This window comes from Halichoeres trimaculatus, unplaced genomic scaffold, assembly GCF_033239565.1.
Source record: "Halichoeres trimaculatus isolate MK-OKI-2021-1 unplaced genomic scaffold, fHalTri1.1 fHalTri1_scaffold_5, whole genome shotgun sequence".
Lineage (NCBI taxonomy): Eukaryota > Metazoa > Chordata > Actinopteri > Labriformes > Labridae > Halichoeres > Halichoeres trimaculatus.
This window is the reverse complement of record NW_027437183.1, coordinates 19,182,249-19,201,379: the sequence shown is the minus strand read 5'-3', so window position 1 is coordinate 19,201,379 and position 19,131 is coordinate 19,182,249. Positions and strand designations below refer to the sequence as shown.

Here is a 19,131-nt window from a genome sequence, read left to right as displayed (position 1 = left end):
AAAATGAGTGAAAAAACAGATGGGTTTGGAAAAATGTACCTGTTGAGTGTTTTGATGTATGAAATCAATTTTATCTTGAGAAACTTGAAAAGTATTTTCCTTATGCCATTGGTAGTTTTTTTTATCCTCAAGTAATTCAGGCGTCATTTGAAATAAGACATTTTTGGTGATTCGTCAGGTGATTGTGGCTTATATTGAGAGTCGTAAAATGATTTCAATACAAAAATGAGACATAAAACTTGCTTTGAATGCAGTTTATTCAGTGATTTACCCACATGAAAAGCCATTGTAGGGAGAGCAGCAGCAAAGCGCCCCAGGAGTACAGTGAAGAGCAAGCATCAGGGACAATACAAATGACACAGTTAAAATCAGCTAAAGGGGAACCTGGGTTGGGGAGGATTGGCAAAGCAGTTTTCAGGGGAAGCACGAAGAGTAGGCAGACTAAAGCAATTCAGAAAGTACTCCATTTTCTAGAATTTGCTATTTGCCAAGTGGATGATGTGTAGTTGTTGTCGGCTGATAGGGGCTGGTGTTATGAGCAGCTGATGTTCTGTGTGCTGAGCCTGACTTGGTGGCCCGCCTGAACCAACGCTACGCTCAATTTATAAATGTTTTTAAAACATTAATACTGTTTTTGGCAGCAGCACTCGGTAGTTTGAGCCAAAATTTCTTGACAGTTTGAAAATTGCTTGTCATAGTCACTTCTGAGGGCAGGGTTTAGATACTTCATCTGGTTTGTGAAAAACTTCTGTGGTGGTAAATTTGGACAAGCTTAATTAAGAATGTTCTGCTAATCAGTCTTCCTTTTTATGCCAAACAACTTTCTGCCAGTATCTCCAGAGTTCAAAACTGCACACTCACTCCTCTCAGTCTGTCACTGACTCTACATGGATTCCAGCGAGACTTGAAATAATGTCACAGTTTTTTCAGAGGTGGACATCCACACTGACCATTGTTCTCTGACCTCATTAGATGGTTACTCCACCATTGACCAGAGGGACAAGGACTGCAAGTACAAAGCGGGCGACGGCTCAGTGGACCTGACAGAGCGGGAACCATTAAAGGTAGGAGCCAAACTCCGCTGCAGTCCTGAGGGATCTGGGGCACAGAGGAGGAAATAATGATGTCTAAACTGTTATCAAGTGCCCTCTCTCTGCTTCCCTCCTCATGTTTTCTGGGGTGGTCCTCATTAAAAGCTTTTAATCCTATCGATTCTTGAAAGAGGCTGGAGGTTGTTGTTCTCTGTTAATAATATCCATCACTGCTCATCGCTGTGGACGGCCTCAGATCTGAGAGCCACCCGTTAATTGAGTGTGAGCTTTTGGTGTCTGTAAAGTAATTAATCTAAGGCTGATTAAAAGAACCGCCAACAACTGCTCCTGGTGGAGACGAGCCGTGCTTTGGCGACCAACAGACTGCTGCATTATCAAGTGGTCGCCTGCTGATTACACAGACATTTCACTCTCAGTCTGTTTGTTGGTAATCCAGCCTCAAAGAGGAGTCACAGGATAATGGTCTCAGAGGATGGGGCGTGTGTTTGAAGACTTCCCACACTTTTTTTGATCTAAATGAAACAGATTATAATCTGAATGTCACTGAAGGCACAGAATACAGTTTGTCCTTCCAGGTTTACGTTCTTATACCTGATTATTAATGCAGGTTGAATTTAACTCTTTAAGGTATTACTGTGGCTGAGTCTGTGTCCAGAGTTAATAATGTCAAGAGTTTGGATTTCACTTCAATTTAAATTCAAAAAGCTCTGGGGCTGGTCCAGTCTATTTCATTTCTGATTAACTCTGCCCTCTTAAAAGAAGCTGGTGTAAATTACCAGATGACTTTCACTGAGAGCATCCAGTCAGGTTGTGTGAATACAGCAGGGACACTTAGAGGTGTCTTTTAAGGAATATTACTTTTCAGGAAATCTATTGAGTCAAGTCCTGGATTTAAACTAATAAAGACTAAATAAAACTAAAAGTAGGAGAAAAGCACCTGACCAGGAGGGAATGATCAAATGAGGAGTGATCAGGTGATTGAGTGTAGCTAACAGAGAGTGGCAGAGTGCAAATAACAACCAATCAAGGATGAGGAAAAGAGAAACCAGGGAGTAAACTACTTCTGGTGAATAAAGTGAGGTGAATGAGGAAAAATAGTAATGTTTTTTTTTCTCTAACTACAGCAAAAATGACAATAAAAGCTAACAGATAATGCTTCAATGTAACTTAATGACAGACCAAGCTTAACACTGGATAATAATTTCAGAAGCTACTGAACTGCCCCAGACAAATTATTTACAGGGTAATATCTCCCTCCTTACATCAGCACAGAGTGTTAAGTCCTGTGAGTTTAGTTTAGTCCTGAAGTGGCATGGTGCTCAAATTCAGTGAGAGATGCAGGAGCTTCAGGTAAGATGATGGACAAAAGAAGGGAGCTTGTTACCACAACTTTGGTTGTTTAAGTAACTGACATCCTTATCAGTACGGCTGTGAGATAGGCGTTTATCTTATTCCAGCTTTCAGGTACTTTTAGAGCTTAAGTTACAGCCATGGGGATTGTTCTTTAGAATAAGGGGATTTTTCAACTGTCTGAAAGGAAATTTCTCACTCCTGTCTCTGGCTGACTCTTTTAATTTTGTTGCCTTGCTGACTTATTACACTGGGGAACACAATATTTGTCTAACTGATTTTTGGGTGCCAAAACTGACCTCAGTTTTTCTCTATCAAGTCAAGGTTCTGAACTATTGGAACCCTGTTTTCTTAAAAATTATGAAAAATATCAGTGCTTGTTTTATAAAAATCTTCAAATATTGCCATACAATGAAATATGAAAGAAACAGGTGTGACTGTAATGTTTATTTAACACTATTGTGTTTTTACAAAGGATATGGCTGCTAGAAGAGTTACAGGAGCAGACATGATCTGGAACAAAGGAAAAATTTACCTATGTAAATAAAACACTAAGATGAAATAGTTGCAAGCTTTTAAAACTAAAAAACAACATAAAACAAAATAGAACTTACAGTGGTATGCCCATGGTTACAAGGTTAAGAGAAAGGCCAGGACAAATCCTCTTAATTCCTTCAATGCTAGCTTTCTGTTTGCAGATATTGATCGTACTGACCTATTGGGAGCTGCACACACACCTCTCACCACTGTCTTAATTGTGACTTCACATGAGTCCAATTGTAATCAGCTGGTAAATCTTCCTACAGCTAATCAGGAGAATTTTGCAGATCTGGAGGGTAAGCTGTGGAGAAAAAAACTTGAAATGCCAGAAAAAAAAAAGCTGACTGCAGTTTTGGAATCAGCATGACATTTTTAGTTTTAATCAGCATAAAAATCTAACTCAGAATATTTTGTTGAAATTGTTTCCCAGTGTTATTAGTCAGAAGTAATTCTCTTACAGATTTAATCACACTCAATAGTAATGTAAAGTGCACAAACACGTCTGGAAGAACTTAATCTTCTGAACAGCCACAGTCATTAGACGTTATGTTCAACTTGAGTCTGAAGAAGTCTCTCTGAAAGCTTATATTTCTATTTTTCAGAGTTGGTTTTGTTTCAACTGATGTCTTTCCGATACTGAGTTAGAATCTAAATCAAATATGTTTTAAAAAAGCTGCTTCAAGCTTCAGATTAAACAAGAAAAGTGACTTTCTTCAGAACGAATGAAGCTCTTTTGGCCGTACTAAAAAAACATGTTTGAATAAAATCAGCGAGATCATTATAGCTGTATTTGAATCATGTGTAGAGACAAATATTGTCATAACATGTTTCCTTACTAGTGTTCAGAGGATTTTACACCAAGGAGCAAATTTCACATATTTGCCCAGATGCTTCAGAAGCTAATACAGGAATAAAGCAGCTGATATTGGCAGCTCCAGAGCTAGCAGTGACCTCAGGAGTAATCTATTTTTGTTGACACCCACTCTCCATCATATTTGGATGGACATCTAACCAGGAGCAGTCAGAGCCGCAGTTCCACTCTCACATGTTTAAAGAGCAGCAGCTGCTTTAACCAGCTCAGACACAGACAGGAGTAATCACAGCAAACAGCCGTGTTTGTCTTCAGACTGTACAGGCCTTAAAGCACTACTCCAAAGCTGTCTCTAAAGTCTGCCTTCTGTTCTACCCAGAGGTTTTCTGCCCGCTTTGAATGCTACTTGGCTGTGGAAACTGCTCTCTCCCTTTTTTCATTTGCATGGTTTGGTATGCTGTTTTGTAATCTCTCTGACTTCTTTCCAAGCTCTCCTTACGGCAGGGAACTAACACTGGCTTCTCTGATCCTGGATGCGTGTGTATGTATGTGTGTGTGTGTGTTGGCGTGAGTGTATTTGTGAAATGTATTGACCTCTTTTTGTTTTGCTGTGTTGTTTTTTTTTAACCCGTCCTCCTGTGGCCACAGAATGACACAAATAGGAAACACTATATCAGGAGTAACAGGCCTGCGGTCAGTCTGGTGGACGCTTGTGATGTAAAGCCCCAGCCTGTTGACTCCTGGGTCTAAATGCATGCATGGTAGGTCTGAAAAATAAAAGCACTACAAGAATAACAAACCTTTCCCATTGATTGAAGCATCCTTTCCATTCCCTGTTTGTTCAACGTTTCCGCCTGTGTTTCTTTCACCTTCATGCTGTCACCCTGTGCCCAGAGCAGTCTGCTGCAGAGCCCACCTCAATGTGCTTATTAATATACTATTAGTATTCAAATATATTTTCATGCACTTTTGAATTTTTGTATTTGATTGAATGAAAGTTACGGTCCAAAATGTGGCTAAACCTCTCATCTGAAAGTTGTCTGTAACCACCTGTCTCACAAATTTCAGGTTCTTTTTTTTATTTATTCAATTCACAGGAACAACACATATTAATTATCATCTCTGCAAACAGCTAATAGCCAAAAGCCTGGTTTCTATCTGTAGCACCTTACCAGATGTCAAAATAGACCACCTGTCCTACCTGCTGTTGCCATCTCAATGGGTTTCAAGGTTGAGCTACAAGGAAAAGAAAATGTTCCACAAAAATCTAGCAACAAAACTGTTTGTAAAACTTTTTCAAAGCTCAGCTTTATGTTGATTTCCTGTGAAACACGATACCATGGTTGATTTTAATTAGCATTCCTTATCTGTTACACTATAGAGACAGTTCACTTAATTGATACCTCAAAAAGCAGTCATCGGTCTTTAGTAACCATATTAATGAATTAATACTGTTCTGTTAAAGCAGTCAGTATGTGAGGTTTTAAAGAAATTTAAAATGATTCAGATATCTATTTTCCAGAGACTTTCTTAAATTTAAGACAACCTTTAGCTTCAGTATTATTTAAGGAATGCTAATGTGTTAGCTAGCATAACCTGCATTGATATAGAATATAGCATTTCCTTTGAACTCTTGTCACTAATATATTGTGGTGTCAAAAGTACAACCATTAGCTTAATGTTTGAGAGCTTTGGAATAACAGTTAGGCAGTGTCTGATAGAGAAGACCATGATGCTAGCTAAGCAGCTAATAAATGTTTGTTGGTTTTGTTTAATTCCTCATGTAAACTATTAACTGATAATGGTGCTAACGGTTTTCAGGGATGTGTAGCTTTATTCTTACAACACAAAATAATTTATTGCCCACCTTGATGGTGTGTCTGCCAAATTGAGATCATATCACTCTACACATGGAGTATTACCATAATTACCTAGCTACAGCTGGTGAAATTCATTAGCGTCATTTTTAAATTTTGACTCTAACTGTTGCAAAATAGAAAGAATTAAGTCTGCCCACTTAATTTATCCAATAAAACTTACATTAATATTAGCATACGCTAATGAACTTGCTCAGTGTGTGTGAATGGAAAGCTAACAGGTGTTGTTGGCTAGCTAGTGAAGGGCTTGGATCTTGCACTGTTGACACTGAAGTCTAAGAAAGTTTTTGTGTCTTATTTTTTAATCAAATTGTCTTATTAGACTAAATGTGGGCCACATTCACCAATATTAATTAGGTTATTAAAAGACAAAAATAATGCCAGAATTTCTTACAAATGAAAAAAAGGTCTCATGGGGAAAGAAAATGTGTTTTCTTTGTCTTGACTTAAGAATCCATTTTTCATAAGAGAAATACATGAAGTACTTTTCTTTTACCCCAGTGACAGATTTTTTTTACCCATTACAAGTAGTTCAGACTTTTTAGTATCTTGAAATAAGACATTTTTCTGGACTTGTCTGGGTAATGTGGCTCATATTTAGTCTAATTGGACCTTTTTACTATAAATAAAACAAACACACTTGCTTAAATTTCAGTTTGTGCAGTGTGGTAAATGGTCAATAAATATTTCAACGTTGCTTCTCACAGTTATTTTAGCACTGCGACGTCCAAACCAGCCACTTAGGGAGATCAACAAGACTTTGTGCAAAAAGCCACTTAGCTCCACTGCTTTGAAATCCACAAAGAAAGCAGACAGGCTTTGGTGTCTGTTTACCATTCAGCACCACCTGTCTGCTTTATATGTGCGCCACACTCTACTCTCGACGTCCCTCGACAGCCTCTGCTGAAATTGGTGGCAAATGATGAAGGGGAATCATTCTCCTGCACTTCAGATGAACCTCCAGAGACTTAGTTATCCTGTAATGAAAAGCAGGAGAGACAGAGAACCAGCACACACACACACACACACACACACACACACACACACACACACACACACGCACACACACACACAGGCACACATAAAGTCTCTCCTCTGTCTTCATTTGTCAAACACGTCATGTCTTTTGTCAGAGCAGGATGACTTAATATAAATAATTCATGTAAGATTATAACTCAATGATGAACGCCAACACTAGTAATTTACGTACACAAATTCACACATTATCGACTCTCATAAGAGAAAACGTCCAGGGCAGAGATGTAACAGAGGATGAGCTCACATTAATTCAGTTTTCATGGTTCATTTGAATGTTGTGTGTTAAAATTCAGAGTTTAAATGATTAAGTGTCTTTTTTATGTAACTGAGATGGCCTCAATCCTTGTAAGTAACAGAAGGAGAGAAATTCAGCCTCTTTGCTGAAAGATTTCTTGAATGTTTTTTTTTTTTCCTTTACCCAGAAGAGAATGTCTAATAATTTTCAGCAGGGAGCTTTGAACATTTCATGAATAGACGAGCGACCAAAATTACAAAAATCTCATTAAGGCTTTTTGTTCAAGCAGTTCTTTTCTCTCAGACGGTGGATCTTTATTAAATCTGACCTTGCATTCAAATTGGTTTTTGGTTTTGTTTGTGCAAAAAATATATAAACAAATAATTCTATAGGGAGTGCATTTGCATTTTAGAGGGTTAGCTCTGCATCATTTTGCCTTTTTCAAACACAACTTGAACACCTCAGTGAAAAGGTTTTGAAAAGCTGCTCACTGATCTGGGTCTGTTACTGTTCCTCTCCTCTGCCTGCTCTCTGTCCTCCAGCCACAGCCCTTCATCCAGACCTCACCCTGTCATTAATCATCTTTTAGTCATCTTTGTCTGTGACCACCTCCACCTATTGCACTGTCATAGCACTGACATCACCTGGTGGTTGTAGTAGATTCATGGTGTTCACTCTGTTTTTTGCCACTTTAGAACAAAATGCTCTTTAGTAATATCCAGAGCAGACCAGCAGGTAAGTCATTTCACCGACATATTCAGGAGCTCATTGAACATCTGTTTTGCTGTCTCCTGCTTCAGTTCACCATCTGGACTGCTGTTATTGAAGCACTCATTGGCAGTGATGGGATTTGTTATCTGTTGCTGTTTTACAAACTGATAGCCTTGTTGCTTGAAGAGAATATCGAGATTTTCAACTTGAAATCATTGTCTGTCCATCTGTACTAAAAACTGAAATAGGTGTAACATGTTTTGTAAGAACAAGAGTGTTACAACTCACAAGTCTTTTGGTTGACACTTCTCCTAACTGGTGTGATGCATCTCAACTGCACACTTCTTGCAGTCCACCTCAGGAGAGTCACGTGTTGTTGTAAATTGTCGGTCAGCTGGTTTGTAGATGTTTGGTCATCTTTCCTCCAGAGGCAGGATGATCACAGCCTCTGTTGTCCGACAGTCTTATGACAGCATCCCAGGCCTTCATACCTCAAACCACTACAAGAGAGAAATCCACACCATGGTTCAGGAAAAGGTTGGGTTTATCCACTCAGAGAGCAACAGACACCAGCGTTGGATAAGAGAGGCTGTAGAAACCAGAAAGTGAGGCCAGGGGACGGTAAAACAGGATGAGGGGGCCGACATGCTGTCACACACCTGGGATGCTATCCTAAGACTGTGGAACTTGTAGGAAGACCCAAACCCAACAAATCAGCTGACAGACAAGTCACAACATCAGGAAGTTTGTAGAAACATCGAGGTTAAAAAAGAAATTACACACTTCTAGTTTCAAGAAAGGTCTTATTAGAAGCATGCCAAGTAATCTGCAGCTAGACATAAAGAGGTAGTTTAGTCTGCCTCAGCTATGCTGAACAAAAAATATAAATGCAACACTTTTGTTTTTCCTCACGTTTTTTACAAGCTGAACTCAAAGATCTCAGACTTTTTCTATGAACACAAAAAGCCTACTTCTCTCGAACATTGTTCACTAATTTGTCTAAATCTGTGTTAGTGAGCACTTCTCCTTTACCGAGATAATCCATCCACCTCACAGGCCAGGTGCGGCATACCGAGATGCTGAGTAGACCGCAGGATTATTGCACAGGTGTGCCTTAGGCTGGCCTCAATAGAAGGACACACTAAAATAGGGAGGCACTGATATAAATATTTTTTGCCAATACCGATCAGATATTAATATTGCTGTTATGGCTGATAACCAATATCTACCAATATTTTTATCAATATTGGTTAAAAACAAACAAACCAAAAAAAAAAAAACGATCTCAGATGATGTGTCAAGGTAGTTCAGAGAGAAAGAGTGGCGCAATCGCGAGAAAAGACAACCCTGAAGAGGATCAAAGGATGGAGTGCCTGCGATGAACATGATCAAAAAAAGTACATTCTGTCTATTTTTTGGATCAAAATCAGGGAGAGGGACATAAAAAATGAGTCCACTCTTCTTTGGTAGTTTTGGTGTTTGCATTGTCATAGAAAACAGTATATTTTGGGTGAAAGATTGTTCAAGACGCTGTGAAAATGGCTGGCAGCCAATGATTAAGTACCAGCCCACTTTTACACATCAACTGATGCCATATGTTTAAGAAATGACCATCATCATTTTATACTGATATAGATACCGATATATCGTACACCCCTACTATAAAATGTGCAGTTTCATCACACAGCACAACGTCACAGATATTGCTAGTTTTGAAGAAGCGTGTTATTGGTGTTCTGACTGCAGGAAAGTCCACTCAGGTTACACAGGTTGAATTAAGCAGTGCATTCAACCACACCAGGCCTAGACCTCCACATCCAGCTTCTCCAAATCCAAGATCACCTGACACCATCACAAACACAGATTTAGAAAAACTCGCTAACAATATTTGAGAAAAATAAGCCTCTGATGTACTTAGAAAGATTCTTAGATCTTTGAGTTAAGCTCTTGAAAATGAGAAAAAACAAAAGTGTTGTTTTTATATTTTTGTTGAGGTGTTGCAGCACTTCTAGAGACTAGTTTTCTCCATGTCAGGTAATTTTTGGAGCTAAACTGGCTTTTATTTTTAGCAACTTCGTGGCTTTGTTAAGAGCTGCAAACATACTTGACTTTCCCAAACTCCACAAAAACAATCATGCTTGACAAAAAAAGGAATAAAATAAAAAATTGCAGTAAAAGAAGATTCAATTGCCTATGTTTCTAAAATCTTGTTTCTGATCACTGGCAGGTATAAGTCATCTTTAGCTGCTAGTTGCTTCACTACAGTCTCCAGACAGTTTTTATAGTCTCTGTCTGCTGCCTCTGGGTTCCCCAGCTCTCAGTAATTAACAGACAGCTTTTAAAAATAATTTTCTAATAAAAGGATTCTTATGTGGTTTATACTGAGTAAAAAATAGAGTCTTTGTTACAGTATGATTACAGGCAAGATGAACATGTTCAGTAGGAACAAATAGGATTGAAAAGAGTCAGTCTTGTTGCATCACTTTTTGACACAAAGGATATCATGTTTCTGAGGTTTGAAGACTGAGTTTTGAGTGTTTTCTCTAACACTTCCTCTCCTCTCCACCTGATTCAGGCTTAAAACAACGACGCTGCAGCTAGAGGAGGATCTCTCATATCACCACTGCCATTTCACTCATCTTTGGAGTTGGACTTTGTACAGAAATGAGGATTTAAAAACAAAACAACAAAAAAAAGGATGATCACAACAGCGACTACCCAGCAGCAGCTTGCATTCTCATGCTTTTCAGATTTTTGAAGAAGAAAAAGAAAAGAGAATAAAAAGTGACTACTCCCACTGCTTCTCACATCTACATTCCCACTGGACATCATGTGAATTTTACAGTGTTGACTCTTGTTGAGCTCAAACGGTGATGAGGAACAGACAGAGGCCGGTGCCGATGAAGAAATGGACTCATGAAGTTGGACGAAGGAAGTTAAAAGAGAAGGAAAGTGTGTTTGAAGGAGACCTGTATGATTTTATTTTTTATTTCGGTTCTCAAAGGTGGAAAAAGTCCACGCCTGAAATTTGTGGGTTTGAAGGATTTCACTTTCAGTTTGTCGTCAAGCTTTGGTGTTTTGATGTGAACAGGTATGGACTGGTGTGTTTGAAAGTTGCTGAATGTTTGTTTTGCAGATTGTTTTTGATGGAAATGAGACAGAAAGGGGAAGAAAGAAGGAGAGAAACCGAGCCTGAGAGGAGCTGTAACATAGTGAAATCCCAACAGCTGCTCTCACAGACTTCTCCATTTGGTTCACTGTGTTTTTTTTAAAAGGATGAAAAAAATGCACTGAGATGCTTTTAAATCAAAAGTGGTAAAACAGGTGTTCATTTTACAAAGTGAGGAGTCTGCAAGTCGTGGTCTGGAGAGTGGAAAGTGAGATGGTGTGTGCATCGGATGGAGTGACGGTTTCTGTTCACACTGCATCGCCAAAGTACGTTAAAAAAAGAATCATGTGTAACGCTCACGATGCTGTGGTTATTCCTCTAACCACTCAGGTTATCCAGAGATGCAGTGTCACGAGTTTCCTGGCAGGTTGCTCTTTGTCAATGATGTGTATTAAAGAGGATATAAGGCATTTTGTTTATAAATGATTTGTGTTTTTGAAGAGAGGAAGAAAGGATAGATCTAAAAGTGTTTTTTTATTTTTGTTGGCTTTTATATAAATGTATATTGGGGTCAAAAGGAAAAAAAAAAAGAGAAAAATTCAAGGAAAAAATCAACAAAAATGGCCGACTCCTTAGTTGTATATTAATATCACTGTGTTTGGAAAGCACATCTCATTTGATAGGCTCACCATCTTTGTAAACAAGAAATAACCACGTAACTTAAATGTGTGTCAAATATTGTCGAGTCACGCCGATGATCACTTATTTATATTTTCTATTTGTCGAAAAAAGTAACAGAAAAGTTTATCTGCAGTGTTCTTTCTAAAGGCGATGACTAACGTGGTTTCTGAAAGCTCCTGCGTCTTCAAAAGCAGACACTCGATGGGGTCAGAGGTCAGACTGAGGTGGCAGTGTTAATAAAACTCATTCATTCTTCTTCCTGGTGCATTCAGACCAAGTTGAACCCTCCTTCACCGATGCATCTTAAAGAGAAATATACAGTCGTGAGCATGCAGAAAAACTGTACAGATGTTTATATTTTATTCTTTCCAAGTGCCAGTTTTTTGTGGTGTCATTTGGATATTAACTAATTCATTGAAGTGAAACTCATGAGGAAGAGGGAGCAGGCAGACGAGTGGATCTGGAAGCGTTAGGCAAAAAGCTGCATCACACTGTACAAAAAACATCAAGTTTGGTCATATAGTATATATATTTTTACAACGTTTAGGGTGTGTGGTTGCGATATAGAAAAGCAGAGGGATACGGAATCATAATGCCATTTTCTCTTGATTTGCTCCGGAGAGAAAGAGAAGCCAATCCAAGTGGGTATCACTCATGCGTCATTGAGGCGAACGGCATGTGCCTGCATTGAAGTCTGATTTTCTTTGTGACGTATGTGACTTTATAAAGCTTGCATATTTTACACAGTGTTTACAAAAGGTGTACGTTGTGGTAAAAATCAATAAACTACAAAAAAACTTACTGTATAAATTTTAATTTCAGAGGTTTAAAAAAAGAAAAACGTTATAATAATACCCAGCATCCCTTTTGTGTGTCCTCAGAAGTGTGTGCTTTCATTGGACGATACTGAACCCTGTCAACAAAGACTCACATGACTGTCTATTCCTGACTGCACTGTGCAGTAACACAACCAAAGGATCTGGAGTTGTATTTCCATGCATTCATTAAAAAAAAGTTTTCTTTCCGGTTTTGTGGATGTGCAGCACATTGTACATTTACAGAATAAGAGCCAAGCAACTGTGCTGTAGAATAAACGCACGACACGGACACACAACGAATCAAACGAACCTACCTGTGTAGATATGACTGATTCAAGACCGTCAAAATAAAGTAACTGTACTACTCAGTAGCAGATGTGTTTGTACCTATCATGTGCCTTAACCTTTTCCATGGTAGATAAAAGATAAGTGTGTTTTATATAACTTTATTCCTCCCTGTCAGCTGTCATCTCACCATCCTGTCTGTCCACCTCGACCCCGTCCTCCTCCCAGGTCCCCCTTCCTGTTTTCCCTCCATTCATCCATTCATCCATTCATTCTTCCATTCTTCCAGCATCCCCCCACCCTCTACTGCCCCCCCTCCCAAACCCCATGTAGTTTAGACTGTTGGTGGGTTTCTTCTGCCTTGTGTTACGTTGTATTATAAACTTTTAAAAAGATAGAGGCATTCGAGGACATGGTTTTGATTTCCTAGAGGAGTACAGTTGTTAATGCTTTCGTAGCGAGCAGAAGTGATGCCACAGTGACAGAATGTATTATGTTAATTTTACTAATACCCAGAGGCAAATATTACGCTTGTTAAACATAACGGAAAAATACTGGTTTGTAGAGTATAAATTTGGTGTGTTTTCAATAAATCATGCCTGGAAAGAAGCGGTTGTTTGACTCTGTGTCTTATTTTATATCATGTTTTGCTCAATAAAACTGAACCCTGATTTTTAATTGTAAATCTTGCATTGTGAATAAATATGATAAATGTTTCATTTTTTTTATTATTTTTATTATAGAAATGAATAATCATTTCTGTTGAATGCATGCGTTAATTGCTGCAGCTGAAATCTTGGCCATCCATGCCATAAAGCTTTAAGAAGTCAATCAAGCCATCTCAGGCTGAATAAACTGTTGAAGAGACTCTATAAGTATTTGAAATTATAATGAATGCTGCACATGCCAAGTTTATTATACATTATTGTAGTTTTCTTTTTGGTTAGACACACTGGAGCCACTGTGAACAAAATGGTAAGAAAGAAAATGGGCAGTAATATTTCAATATTAATATTTAATATTCTAAGAAGATTACATAAGGATGCACAGATACCTGGGCTTTGGGTAACAACCCATACCATTATTGATCAAATACCAGTGTTAAATAATAATCTGCATACTCTACTGTGGAATAATACTGATTATGTTTTAAGTAAAGACAATAAATGACTACAAATGGAATTACAGAAGTTAATATTTCATTAAACTATGAAGTAAAGTATTTACATGTTCAACAGCAGCTTTGTTAAAACAGTGCCTTAGAACTTACAGAAATTACTATTCAATTGTAAAAATTTTATACCCTCTAGACTAAAACACAGTTTAGCCTTTCTGTCAAGTTTGGACCAATCCTTCCCATCGATACCCAATCCCGCTTTGAGAGGATGAGTTGGGCTAATACCTGATTCTGGGATTGGATGGGTGCACTCCTAAGGTTCCTGGGGCTCAGACCCACAAAGGATAAGTTTTACACCCCCCCCCCCCCCCCCCCCCCCCCCCCCCCCAAAATAAATAAATAAATAAATAAATAAATAAAAAATACACAAATACACATTTCCTACATACTAATGCACAGTGTGCAGGGCAACAGAAATGTATTAGACTCCTTCAATCTTAAGCAGCCTTATGTCAGTTTGACTTCCTAGGAGTTATGAGGGCATATCACTCTTGGGAAGTTGTTTTTAAAATGTGACCATTGGCGAAAAAATGAGAACTAAGCCTGTGTCTTGAAATCAGAATTAAAGTGTATTTAAATAAATATTCAAAAGCCCATTATTTTTTCCTCCAGAGATAATGGTAAAGAGGCATGTGAGAGCATTGCGATTTTGGTCACCTTCTTTAGCAAGCTTTCTGCATTAACCATTTTTGATTTTGCCTTCCTAAGCTGAAACACTGAATTATTTCCTTTATTTTCAAAATTACCTGATGCCCGAATTCACTTGATAAAAGGCCTGTGGTATAAATAAATACAATGAAATAAAAAAATAAATAAAACGACATAAGATAAAATATAACATATAATGTAACATACATATTAAAAAATAGATTCTCTTAAAAAAAATTTGTTCTTGTAATATTTGTGATCAGTTGAAAAAGTATTTTTGAGTTCGTGTTCGGCTCTTTCTGGTCAGGCACTTCTCCGGCCACCTCACACCCCGCCTGGGTCCTCTCACAATAACAGCATGGCTGCCCTCTGTAGAGGCAGAATCAGGTGGAAGAGGATAAACCATGTACAGGTGTTCACCAGGAGCCTGACAGGTAACAAACTTATACTCCTACAGTGTATTTAGATACGGAGCCGAGGACGGGTTAGGGCTGACGGTCTGAGGTGTTTCTGTGAGGACTCAGGGAGCTCATAAACCAGCAGCGCTGCTCTGACTGCTACAGCCCTGCTGCTGATCTTATCCTCTTCATCACTGTATTTAATGTTGAACATTGTCACTTAATACTCTGGTTAAGCCCCTTCCTGTCGGCAGAGTGTTTTTCAAAACATACCTCCATATTCTACATAGTGTTTCCTCTTTAATTTCACAAAGATTACTCTGTTACTGTGTGGTTATCCTCTTATGTGTCCTGAGCTGACCTCTGGAAACCTCTACCTTCAAATGCAGCTTTGAAAGTTTCGTCTTGAATAATTCTCATATGTTTCCCAGGAAGTACTCACTATAACAACTTTCTAAATAATCTTTAAAAACTGCTTTCAGATGTTGCTTGCCAAGGTTGACAGCTGTTTTTCCCCCCCATTAAATCAACAAGTTAATATGTTTCTCCCCGAATCATGGACTAAATTGTTCAAATCAGAGATGTGTGCAGTGCTGAACAAATTTATATGACCACCTGTCATATAAACAAGAATAACATCTGTCATTATAAAGTTCTATCTAAACTCTTTCTTTCTCACGGAGTTTTCTATTTTTGAAAAGAGGTGAGGAGTTTCAAACTGATTTAATGTTTTAATCACCAAATTTCACCCAGAAAAGTGGAATTCTCCAAGAAGTAAGGAATGAATTAACATACTGCCAAAAAAAAAAAAAAAAAAAAAAAAAATTCTGATTTAGAAAGAAAGTAAATAACTAACTATAATTTGGCAATCAAAAAATAAAAGGTGTTTTTTAATTGTTTTTTAATTTAAATGCATTGTCATAAAACAGTTCATTTGAAAATGCATAGATAATAACAATAATTATGTGTTTATATAAAGATATTTGATTGAGGAGCTTGCTCATACTGGTGCTTGCAAATACAAAAACGTGTTTTTTTTGGTGCTAATCAGCAATATACAGTCTATTTTATTTAAACAGTAAGAATAGTTATATGATTTGGAGAAAATACTCATCTGAGTAGGTAGACTTACAAAAAAAAACCTGCCCTCAAGAAATTATCTGTAGTCAGCATCCAATCAAAACTCAGGTTAAGAGGAAAAAGTAAATTTAAGCAGGCTAAAGGTGCCTTCTCTAATTTGCTGAGCTACCTTTGATCATAATACATGATCAGATGTTACAGGATGGACCTTGGTGCATGTTTTTCCCCAGATGCTGGAAGTTGACAGCTGAACAAAATAGCAGCCTTAATATTTTTATTATCTGATGTGATTCAACAGGAAAGTACGACTATGACCTGGTGGTCATTGGTGGTGGTTCAGGCGGCCTTGCATGTTCCAAAGAAGGTAGGATCTTAATCTACTCTTCAATATTTTCACTTTGCACAATGATTGTATCTTTGTTCCACCTCACAAATGATCATCATTGCAGCGGCACAGTTGGGACAGAAGGTTGCTGTTTTAGATTACGTGGAGCCATCTGCAAAAGGTAAACTATGTTCTTTGCGCCTGTTTTGCAGTTTGATTACAAAGAAATGCTGCTGTGGATTAAAAATTTAGCGACACCTTTCTTACAGGTACCAAGTGGGGTCTGGGAGGCACATGTGTAAATGTTGGCTGTATTCCTAAGAAGCTTATGCATCAGGCTGCTCTACTTGGCACTGCGGTGAAGGACGCTAAGAAATACGGATGGCAAGTCTCAGGGCCAATCAGCCATGACTGGTAGGTTTCTCAGATTAGACTGAACATATTAAATCTGTTTTAACAGGTTTAAGAGTATTGAACTTTCTGAGTAACTAACTAGCACCATCTAGTGGTGGAATTACTGTAGGAACACAATTGGCTGGAAAAGTTGTTCTTGAAAGGCAATGAGGTGATGCTCTATCATATATCAAATGTAAAAGAGGAACATGCATTTTTATGTTGCTCTGAGCGATCATTGGAAAAATCTGCTCACTTTACTGATTACTTAATGAAGTGTGGGATATGAGTGTCAACATGTTTGTTTGCAACCCCCACCCAAAATAAATAAATAAAATAAATAAATAAAATAAATAATAAATAAATAGATAAATATAGGTTGATGAATTTTCTCCTCTTTGAATAACAACAAAAGTGAGTAGCGGGAAACCCTTTTTTTCGTGTTTGTGTTTGTGTGTGTGTGTGTGTGTGTGTGTGTGTGTGTGTGTGTGTGTGTGTGTGTGTGTGTGTGTGTGTGTGTGTGTGTGTGTGTGTGTGTGTGTGTGTGTGTGTGTGTGTGTTTGTGTGTGTGTTTGTGGTGAATCTGTTGAGGAATCCTGCACTGAGGTCTGTTTGGTGTGTTTTCTAGGGCTACCATGGCAGAGGCTGTTCAAAATCACGTCAGGTCTCTGAACTGGGGTCACAGAGTTCAGCTTCAGGACAAGTGAGTGACCCAGAAGCTCTACTTACTTTACTGATTTAATTTTTTTATTTAATTTCCTGAAATAATGATTTTATAGGCTGTTGTGCAGGCTCAGCTTGCAGTGGCACACCTCTGATAGGAAGCTTATCTTTGCTGAACTGTTCAACAGTTTTAACCCTTCAATTTCTTCTCCTTTTAACCTTTCAATTTTCACTTTTTAAATTCAAGGAATATGACGTCCATTTAATTTTTAACCCTTTAGTGTTCCATTCATTGTTTAAGCACTAAAATCACAAACCACAAACATTAGAAAAAGTATTTCAAGCAGTAGAGACAACTTAATCAAGCTAAAATCAAATTCAGTTCAACACATTTTAAAGTGACTAGTATAAAGTGACTTATAATGTGGTCCACCAAACAGTTGATCAGTAAGTTAAGAGGTTAACATTTAAAATTGAATCAAAATGGAGTTTTTTGATCATAAATTTTAAATTTCTTTCAATGATTTTTTTTTAATGAAAATGCAGCTAACATGTCTCAACACCTTTTCATTTCACAAATGAAAACAGATTTTCCATAAAATAATTAAATATTTTAGATCGGATCTGATTTTTCCCGTATAATGACAGAATATATTGCTTGAGGCTGTACATTTCTGTGAGCAAACGACTGCAGGGTTGGACCACATGTTGAGTGAGCGGCTGCTGGAGGGCAGACAGGTGTTAACTTGTGTCTAAATGTGCACAGCCTCATCCTGAAGTGTTTTTTAAGCCAGTGACATCATTCGCTTAACTCTGGTACATAAATTTTAATTAACTGAACAGAATCTGTTACCCTCTTTGCAAAGCAGTCACTGTACCAAAGCATATTAATCACAAATATAATATTTCAGGAGCTGCGCAGATGTTAAATGAATGTCGCATTATTAATCAGTCACAATTAAGATCAGTTTTCTAAAAGCTATTAAGTTCCGAGTAGTGTTTAAAAGTACACATGCAAACCTTGCACAGCAGCTGTGGAAGAAAAGATTTGTGCAACCAAGAGTAAGAGACCAAACTAATCTGGAAAAAAAAACAATTATTCACAACTTTTAATTAATTTAGAAGTGATTAATTGTGATTGAACTTACAGCAATTAGTTCCAAGAAAGTCTTCTCGTAATAAATTTACTACATGACAAAGGCATCGTTAGTTTGATGCTTACTTCAAACACATTTAAAACAAAGTTAGCTTTCATTGTAATGAAAAAGTGATTACTATATATGTAACCTCATCTGGGGGACTAAAAGTGTGGCTTGTGGCTTCTTAAAGCAAGCTTTATATATACCCAAGCAAAAATCCACAAGCTTCTTCCTGTTTCTGCAAAATGCATGAAAAATGCTGAGAGACCTGATAGCAGTGTCCATGCAGAAAACAATGTCTGTCTTTACTTCTCTGTGCGTTCAAGTCAGGGGTTTGTTGGTGCTTTTGAGGCAGCTCAGCTGGAGCTACATTTCATATCAACAGCTTCATAAGATGAAATGATGACAGTGTGAGCAGGAATCAGCAGGAAGTGAGTGAGAGGAATGTTGAACACTTATTGTGTATGATCTCCACCTCATCCAGCTGTTCATGGTCTGTTTTGCAGGAAGGTGAAGTACCTGAACATGAGGGGAAGCCTGGTGGATGATCACACAGTGAGAGGACTCACCAAAGCAGGGAAAGAGGTGAGCTGCTGACTCACATCAAAGTATAAGCTTATCAAGCCCGAACTGAGAATTTGGGAGTGTGAGCGGCTTTAAAAAACATGTTGAGTGCACATCTTTTATTAGACTAACATGGTTCCATCCTGTTGTAAGACTTTTCTTGTGGTAGTTTTAATTTTTTTTTTTAATACTTTGTTCAACAGTAGTGTTGTGAGCATATTGTAAAACTTAAAGTAT

At 37.9% G+C, this 19,131-nt stretch overlaps 2 protein-coding genes across 12 annotated transcripts in view; both read left to right on the top strand.

The window, feature by feature from the left end:
* arvcfb (ARVCF delta catenin family member b) overlaps nucleotides 1-13,083 on the top strand; it is a 339,618-nt gene extending 326,535 nt beyond the window's left edge. For 9 of the 11 annotated variants that reach the window (XM_074669436.1, XM_074669427.1, XM_074669430.1 and 6 more), the window contains 3 exons: nucleotides 973-1,064; nucleotides 4,402-4,514; nucleotides 10,190-13,083. In XM_074669436.1, coding sequence (XP_074525537.1) covers nucleotides 973-1,064; nucleotides 4,402-4,503 — 194 coding nt within the window. In that variant the 3' untranslated portion in view covers nucleotides 4,504-4,514; nucleotides 10,190-13,083. The remainder of the gene's footprint in view (nucleotides 1-972; nucleotides 1,065-4,401; nucleotides 4,515-10,189) is intronic. The other 2 variants (XM_074669433.1, XM_074669434.1) reach the window with 1 other exon arrangement.
* A 1,544-nt stretch (nucleotides 13,084-14,627) lies between these two features.
* The window catches only part of txnrd2.2 (thioredoxin reductase 2, tandem duplicate 2), a 29,033-nt gene continuing 24,529 nt past the window's right edge, over nucleotides 14,628-19,131 (top strand). The window contains exons 1-6 of the mRNA XM_074670631.1: nucleotides 14,628-14,766; nucleotides 16,109-16,174; nucleotides 16,260-16,316; nucleotides 16,405-16,549; nucleotides 17,157-17,231; nucleotides 18,837-18,915. Coding sequence (XP_074526732.1) covers nucleotides 14,691-14,766; nucleotides 16,109-16,174; nucleotides 16,260-16,316; nucleotides 16,405-16,549; nucleotides 17,157-17,231; nucleotides 18,837-18,915 — 498 coding nt within the window. The 5' untranslated portion in view covers nucleotides 14,628-14,690. The remainder of the gene's footprint in view (nucleotides 14,767-16,108; nucleotides 16,175-16,259; nucleotides 16,317-16,404; nucleotides 16,550-17,156; nucleotides 17,232-18,836; nucleotides 18,916-19,131) is intronic.